At 64.2% G+C, this 8196-nt stretch overlaps 1 protein-coding gene across 1 annotated transcript; it reads right to left on the bottom strand.

Moving 5' to 3' along the window:
- Positions 1 to 319: 319 nt before the first annotated feature.
- Positions 320 to 7795, bottom strand: MEX3D (mex-3 RNA binding family member D). Its single transcript, XM_062628206.1, has 2 exons — positions 7240 to 7795; positions 320 to 1626 (listed from the first exon to the last, which is right to left on the bottom strand). The coding sequence occupies exons 1-2, from the start codon at positions 7757 to 7759 to the stop codon at positions 359 to 361; spliced, it is 1788 nt and encodes a 595-aa protein (XP_062484190.1). The 5' UTR covers positions 7760 to 7795; the 3' UTR covers positions 320 to 358.
- Between the last annotated feature and the right edge of the window lie 401 nt (positions 7796 to 8196).

The raw sequence follows: 8196 nt of genomic DNA, 5'->3' as shown, positions 1-8196 counted from the left end.
AGAACAGCCGGGCTTCCTCCGCCCCACACCGCGGCCGGTGGTTGGGGGGGGGGGTGTGGGGGTGTGGGTTTAAAGCTATTCTGTAAACACTGGAGATGCCTCCTCACTGCCCCTCATCATCATCATCATCATCATCTTCATCCCCATCCCTCCCGACCCCATGGATGTCGGCCGCCCCCCCCCTCCTTTCCTCCTCCTCCTCCTCCCGCCCCCCCCACCCCGTGCACCCATCGCATCCGTTATTATTAAATAAAAAGGTTGATTCCAAGTTTTCCAAGTCCTTAAAAAGCCGGGGTGGAGGTGGGGGGGGTGTGTGGTGGTGGTGGTGGGGGTCAGGGGGGAAACGAGCCAGCCCCGGCTAGGAGAAGATGTGGATGGCTTGCGTGGCGGGCGTGTGGCACGCGGGGCACTCGGGCTCAGCCTTGCCGCAGATGCGCATGGCGCACTCCATGCAGAAGAGGTTGTGGCCGCAGGGCACGAGGGCGGCGATCACCTCGCTCTCGAAGCACACCATGCACTCCCGGGAGCTCTTGCGGTGCCCGTCGGAGCTGCTGGAGTCGGTGGGCGAGCCCGAGGCGGCGGAGATGCTGCCGGGCAGGGAGGAAGAAGAGGAGTAACCGGTGCTGTTGGAGAAGGACGACAGCGAGCCTTGCGTGGGCAGCCAGGACAAGGTGCTGACGGGGTCGCTCTGGATGCGCCGGGCTAAAGGGTGGTCCAGCCCCGCGGCACCGCTCTCGGGGAGGGTGGGCGAGTGGCGCGGCGTGGCGGCGCCGCTGTTGCGTCTCTGAGAGCCGTTGATGGACGAGCAGCTGCTGAAGGCTTGCAAGGGGTTGCCCGAGCGCTCGAAGGGCGACCAGATGGTGGTGGTGGTGGTGGGCGTCGTGAGGTCGAGAGCCAAGAAGTCAAAGCCAAAGTCGCATTCCTCCGAGCCCAGCGCGGGCTCGCTGAAGGTGAAGCCGCTGCTGGTGCTGTAGGGGCTGGTGGGGCTGGCGTCCGCCACCCGCCCGCTGTAGTAGGACTCGGTGGAGGCGCTGCCCAGGGAGCTGAGGCTGTCGTTGCGCAGGGTGGCTGGGGGGCGGTGGGCAGGGTGGGGGGCCTTGGCCCAGAGGCTGCCTGCGCTGCCCTGCAGGTCGAGGCAGACGTCGGTGCCGTTGGAATGGAAGTCGTTGTCCGCGTTGACGTCGATGAAGGAGCCGGTCCGCATGGTGATGTGCGCCTCGATCTCCTCCCGAGCGCGGTCCACGTTCTCCGGCATGCCCGTCACCTCGAAGACGGGCTCCTTGTCCCGGCTGGGGGTCACAATGTAGGTGTGCGTCTGCTGCTGGATCCGCTTGATGGTGGCTCCCTTCGGCCCCACCACCAGCCCCACCACACGGTACGGGACCCTCACCTGGATGGTGGTCTGCCCCGGCAGGTTGGGGGGGCCCTGCATCGCCCCCGTCAGCCCATTCACTTTGTTGCGCGTCGCTCGGATCATGGAGAAGTGCTCGGCGGCCGAGAGGATCTCTCTTTTCGCCATCTCCACGTCCTCCTTCCTCCCCGTCACAATGAAAACGGGCTCCTCGCCCCTCACCGGGGTCTTGATGTAGGTGTTGGTCTTGGCACGGAGGGCTTTGATTTTGCAGCCTGCAGGGCAAGAAGAAGGGGAAAAAAAAAACAACCCCATGACACGTTAATGCTGACGCCTCGCAGGCGCTCCCCTTCACCCTGCAGGGATGCGGAGATGCAGGACCAACAAGAACTAGCGGGTCCCTTTGGTTCTGCACCTGACACACAAAGGAAGACACTTTGGAGCAGCTCCAGTGCCTAAAGGGGCTGCAGGAAACCTGGAGAGGGGCTTTGGACAAGGGCCTTAGGGACAGGCCAAGGGGAATGGCTTGAACCTGCCAGAGGGGAGACTGAGCTGAGCTCTTAGGCAGAAGCTCTTCCCTGGGAGGGTGCTGAGGCGCTGGCACAGGGTGCCCAGAGAAGCTGTGGCTGCCCCATCCCTGGCAGTGTTCAAGGGCAGGTTGGACACAGGGGCTTGGAGCAAGCTGCTCCAGTGGAAGGGGTCCCTGCCTGTGGCATTGGATGAGCTTTCAGGTCCCTTCCATCCCAAACCAGGCTGGGACCCTCTGAAAAGGCTTGTTTGGATCCTGCGGGATCCTCCCAGGCACAGCTAAACCTGAAGCCCAGCAGAAGCCGTGGCGCTGGCCCTGGAGGGCCAGGACGAGGGAGCTGGGTCTCCGTGCCTGGATGGAACAGGAGGGAACCCCAGGGCAGGTGCTCGTGGGCACTGGTGCTCCCCGGTCTGGACAGACCTGCTCCCCGGCCGAGGAACATGATTCAGCAGCAGAGCCCGCTGGGATGCAGGAGACCGTGACTGCCCTGTCCCTTCCCTGCCATGGGAAGCTGGGCTCTGGTTGTGAGTCCCGGCAGTGCCTGGCCACCCAAAGGCTTCAGCTCCGCACCAGGACTGGGTGCTGCTGCTTTCACCCTGGAGCTGTCCCTGGCCGGGAGCGCAGCACCGCTCCCTGCATCCCTGCATCCCTGCACACTACATCCACCCTGCCCGGGCTCCACTGCACACCCTCATTACACCCTCATGACCAGGCACTCGGCCCTGCTGCCACCCCCCAACACTGGCACATGAGGGCCGGGGATGCTGTTTCCCACCTCCCATCATCCCCTAAGATCTGCAGGGCACCCAAAGCAAAGCCAGCAGCACACTGGGATGGAAGATGCCCCACGACTGCCCCTGTCCACTGCAAACCTCGCTGCTGCAGACACACAGGGATAAAGAGCTGCACTCGGGTGGGGAGAGCTCAGCTCCTCACACAAAGCCAAAGCATCCCCAGAGCGGGAGCAGCAGCTCAGGGAGGGGATCCTGCTCCTCTGCTGCGCTCTGGGGAGACCCCCCCCCTGCAGTCCTGATCCAGCTCTGGGGCAGCAGCACAAGAGGGACGCGGAGGAGGCCATGGAGATGCTGCGAGGGCTGGAGCAGCTCTGCTCTGGAGCCAGGCTGAGAGAGCTGGGCTGGGGCAGCCTGGAGAAGAGAAGGCTCCTGAAGGGGAGACCTGAGAGCAGCTCCAGTGCCTGAAGGGGCTGCAGGGAACCTGGAGAGGGGCTTGGGACAAGGGCCTGTAGGGACAGGCCAAGGGGAATGGCTTGAACCTGCCAGAGGGGAGACTGAGCTGAGCTCTTAGGCAGAAGCTCTTCCCTGGGAGGGTGCTGAGGCGCTGGCACAGGGTGCCCAGAGAAGCTGTGGCTGCCCCATCCCTGGCAGTGCTCAAGGCCTTGGAGCAAGCTGCTCCAGTGGAAGGGGTCCCAATGGCAGGGGCTGGAGCTGGAGGAGCTTTAAGGTCCCTTCAACCCAACCCAGGCCAGGATCCTGTGATCCCCACAAGTATGGGATGATTCCTATGGGTCCCCACAAGCCCCTACCCAAGCTGTGCAACCACAGCCCCGACCGTTGCATCCTTACCCAGTCAGTGCAGCAGATCCCTGCTGGAAGGGGCTGTGCCAGACGGGGCTGTGCAGAGGACATGGGCATCACTGACTGCCGGCCCCAGCGCAGGCACATCCTCAGTGGCACTGCCAGCTCAAGAGCCCTGCCTCAACCAAGGGGCCGTGGTTTTGCCATTCCCAACGTTTGCACTGCCCCAAAGGCCGTGCCCAGCATTAATGATGAGAGGGGGCAAAGCCGAGGTGCAAACACAACCCCACCGAGTCACAGCCCCTCGCACCAACCCCACAGACAGCACCCATGGAGGTGGGGAGCTCCCATCTCGGATGTGCACCCTTCCCTTTGACTGTGGCCAGCTCTGAGCTACCCACCCCAGCATGCTCCGTGCCCCAGAGCTGCCCCATGGGGCTGCAGGACCACGGCTGGTCCTGTCCCAGCACCAGACAGGCTGAGGAGGCCCCAGTTGCAGCCAAGAAGCAGAATCCCACGGGAATTCCTGCTGGAAGGAGGTGGTGATGGAAGGGGCAAGCTGCTCTTCCTGAACGCTCTCTCTTGGCACCACCAAAGAGGACTTTGCTCTCTATCACAAGCCCCAGATCAGGGCCACAACTATTACAAGAGCCCATTTGTGGCTCAGAACTGGATGATCTTAAGGTCCTTTCCAACCCAAACCATTCTATGATCCTGCAAAAGCCCAGCACAGGCTGGGGAAGCGTGCATGGAAGTGCCTCTGCATCCTGAGGATGCAGCCCTGAGAGGGCCTTGGGATGCTGGGTGAGCAGAAGCTCCCCATGACGCAGCCACTGAACCCCCCCGTGTGCTGGGCTGCAGCCCTGATCCAGCTCTGGGGCAGCAGCACAAAAGGGACGTGGGGCTGCTGGAGAGAGACCAGAGGAGGCCCTGGAGATGCTGCGAGGGCTGGAGCAGCTCTGCTCTGGAGCCAGGCTGAGAGAGCTGGGCTGGGGCAGCCTGGAGAAGAGAAGGCTCCTGAAGGGGAGACCTGAGAGCAGCTCCAGTGCCTGAAGGGGCTGCAGGAAAGCTGGAAAGGGGCTTGAGACAAGGGATGTAGGGACAGGCCAAGGGACGTTAAAGCTCATCCAGTTCTTAGCCCCTTCATGTCCTGGGAAACCGACACAAATCCCCCCTGGAGTTCCCGGCTCTCCCACAACCCAGAGAGGTGGAAAGCAGCAGCCAGGCCAGTCTCAAAGGCTGTGGCAGGATGGGCACAGGACACCCAGCAGCAGCCCAGTGCTGAGGAACACAAAGGGACTGATGGCAGCCCCAGCACCCCACAGCAAGTTTACAGATGCTCAGGCTGGCCCAGGGACCAAGCCCTGTTGTCTCCACGTGCATCCTTCTCTGGATCCCCCCTTTGAGCATCCCAACACCTTCTATGAACAGCAGCCTTCCCACATCCTTCGCAAAGCTGCACATGGTCCCTGTGTATCCGTGTTGCAGATGGGGAAGCAGAGCCCAGGAGAGAAGCCATGGCTGGCTCCATCCCATCAGAGGCACGTGGTGTCAGAGGTGAGAGCAGAGCCCATCACCTCCTATAGCCTCACTGGGCAGAAGCTGCTGGAAACCCACCTCCAAAGCCAGGACACCAGGGAGCGAGGCTGACACAACGCTGACATGCAAGAGCCAGGGCAACTTCAATAGCCAGCCTGCCCCATTATCCCTCTCTCCATTTTCCCCTGGGAAAGGAGCCAAGAAGACACGGATCTGCTTTACACAACATTTACCTGCTGAGCAGCTGCTGCTCCCTTCTGGAAAGTGGTAAATGAGTGGATTTAGAGGAAAAAAACCCAACAAAAACGGAAGAAAAAGGAGAAGCATCTGACAGCCTTCATAGGACTGACACCAAAGAGCTGCCCCGGCCACATCCTGACTCTGCTCAATGGCTGCAAGGGGCCACCAGGACCAAAGCACCCCTCAGCACATGATGTATGGGGAGAGAAACCCCTGCCCCAAACCCTTCCAGGGCACCTGCTCCCCATGCCTACCCCTTCCTATGCTCTGAGTGCAGCAGCATCACAAGCGCCTGCTCCCAGGACACGGCTGGGCTGTGTGGTGCAAGAAGAGTGCAGGGGGCAGAGCAACTGGAGTTAAAAGACTCCACACATGCCCCATCCCATGCACAGCCCCTGCCAGAGCTGGGAATGCCAAACGCTGAGCCCTCCCCTTCATGCCCAACAACCAACACAGCAGGGACCTGATGTGGGGTCTTCATGAGCCACAGGAAAGCTGAGAGCAGGAAACAAGGGAGGGAAAACCCCCGGGGGAGCAGCTCCTGCCTATGGGTTGAGGCAGCAGCAGGGGGTGGGTGGCTCTGGTCCATCGCTGGTCTCAGACCCCAACCCCAGCATCCCGGTTGGAATCACCCCTTTGGCAGCTCTTTTCCAGCAGCCCCATGAGCCTGTGGGGCTCAGCAAGCACCCAAACTGCAGGAGGGATGCGGGGCAGGTACCTTGGAGCACGCTGAGCTTGTCAGGATGCTGGAGGCGCAGCACTGGGACCTCACCACAGCCCAAACACCCGACCCCAGCTGCTGCGAGGAAGGATGCCACCCGCCAACCCGAAAGCAGCCATTCCTCCAACCTCCTTGAGCTCGCAGAGCCAAAACGTTTCCCAATGGAGGCCAGCATCCGTTACGGGTTTGCTTTCAAGCTGCTGGTTCTGCAAATCCCACCAAATCCATGTCCCCATCCAGCCCAGGCAGCAGCAGCAGCAGCATCCTCCGGAGCAGGGCACTGCGTCTCGCTCCTCTCCTCCGGTGCTATAACGGGCTTTGGGGGCCCCGGTTTGGGCCGGCACCGGCATGAGGGTGGTGGGACCGGTGAGGGGTGCGTGGAAAGTTGGGAGGTTGGGAAGCGGGGCCGGCTGGGAGGCGGCGCAGGCCAATGGGAAGCGCAGAGCATGATGTCACCACGCTCATCACAGCATGGCTCTGGCTAACAAAGAGAACAATGAGGCTGCCCAGCTCCCCGCTTCCCCCTAGGAAAAGAATCCCCCCCGAAGCCCCTTATCCCGCAGCCCCACGGCTGAGGATGGGGATGGCCGGGGGGGGGGTCAGGGCAGGGTTGGGGTGCCAGAGTCCTGCGTGGCAAAACCACCCCAGAGGTCAGGCTCCCTGCATCCCAACTGCCCATCGCCGCTGGCATTCCTGCAGGCAGCAGCTCCTGTCCCTTTTATTCCCTTCCCACCCCCCCGCCCCTTAAATCCCCCTCCTTTTGGGTCTTTTTCAACCGTGATTCTTATTTCCTAACGGTGGAACTTCGGTGCAGCGCTATTTGGGGCTTCCTCCAGACAAAGCCCGCACCAGGCACACCCACCATGGGCTGGGGCTGAGCCGTGCCCAGGTGTCCTTTGGTGACAGCTCAGGGCTCCCCATCAACGGCCGGATTAACGATCATTGATCCACCGAGAGCCCGCGGTACCGCTTACAACAGCGGAGCAGCCGGGTTGAGACGGGAGGACCCAACTACAATAAACCCAGCAGCTTCCACGGGAACTTCCCGTGAGCACCGAGGGCTTGATCATCCCCCCCCAACCCCGCAACCGGTTTCCTCGCTCCGGATTCGGCTTTGATTCACGCTCAGAGCCGGCGCGGTGGGGACCGGCACAAAGCGGAGCAGCCCCGAGAACCCGCGGGAGGAGTTTGAGGCCCGCGGGATTTGCCGCCGTTAAGTTTCCGCCTCCGCGTTACCGGGCACGGAGACAAAGCCCCCAAACTGACCCAAATAACGCGGGCCGGGGGGTGCCTGAGGCGGACCCGCGGTGATGGGCGGTGTTACCTTGGCGGCCCACGATCTCGGCGACGTGTTCGGAGCTGGGCACGGGCACGCACTCGGTCATGTTCACGCTCTTCTTCCTGCTCCCCAGGGCGCCCAGCGGCTCCAGCAGCGCGGCGGGCGCGGCGAGGTGCGGCCCGAAGTTACCGAAGGCGGCCGGGGGGGAGGCGGTACCGGTGGCCGGGGGGGAGCCGCCACCACCACCACCACCGCGCTCCCGCGCCTGCAGGCCGCCCGGCCCCGCGCCTCCGCCCGCCGCCGCCTCCTCCGTGCCCGCGCCGCCCGCCTCCGGCTCCTCCAGCCCCAGCAGCGAGAGCTGATCCAGGGCGAACCTCAGGGCGGCGGCTTCACCCTGCGCTGCTGCTGCTGCTGCTGCCGGCGGCGGCGGCACCGGCACCTCCCGGCCGGGCTCGGGCTCGGGCGGCTCCTGCCCTGCGGGCGGCGCTGGGCTCAGCAGCGCCAGGCAGCGCGGGGGGCCGCGGCCGGGCTGCCCGCCCTCGGGCTGGTAGAGGGAGCCGGGCATGGCGCGGTCTGGCCGGGGCGGTGCCGGTGCCCGCCGCACGCCGCCTTCCCCGCGCGCGCGCCCCCGCCGCGCCCCGCCCCGCCCCGACGTCACCCCGCCCCGACAATGGGGGCCGCGCCCCGCAGAGCGCAGGCGCAAAGCACGGGACACGCCCACACCCCTTCCCCCCCCACACCATGGCCCAACCCCCTCGGGGAGGAAGCCCCGCCCCCCCCTCCGGGAGCGCAGGGAACGGACCGGGAATGGGGGGGGGGGGGGCCACGGGGAATGGGGGAGGGGCACCGAGAATGGGGGGGGGGGCACCGGGAATGGGAGGGGCACCGGGAATGGGGCACCGGGAATGGGGGGGGGGGGGGCACCGGGAATGGGAAATGGGAGGGGGCACCGGGAATGGGGGGGGGGCACCTGGAATTGGGGGGGGGGGCACGGGGAATGGG

Source organism: Pezoporus occidentalis, unplaced genomic scaffold (genome assembly GCF_034315485.1).
Source record: "Pezoporus occidentalis ecotype Australia unplaced genomic scaffold, CSIRO_AGI_Poc_V1 ctg310, whole genome shotgun sequence".
Taxonomy (NCBI): Eukaryota; Metazoa; Chordata; class Aves; order Psittaciformes; family Psittacidae; genus Pezoporus; species Pezoporus occidentalis.
The sequence above is the reverse complement of the archived record's forward strand: the minus strand, read 5'-3'. Positions and strand labels throughout refer to the sequence as shown.

Excerpts from the sequence above, each read along its gene's own strand:
- MEX3D (XM_062628206.1), bottom strand. The coding sequence starts at position 7,759 with ATGCCCGGCTCCCTCTACCAGCCCGAGGGCGGGCAGCCCGGCCGCGGC. Across the intron at positions 1,627-7,239 it reads CGAGATCGTGGGCCGCCAAG|GCTGCAAAATCAAAGCCCTC; the intron begins GTAACACCGCCC and ends CTTGCCCTGCAG.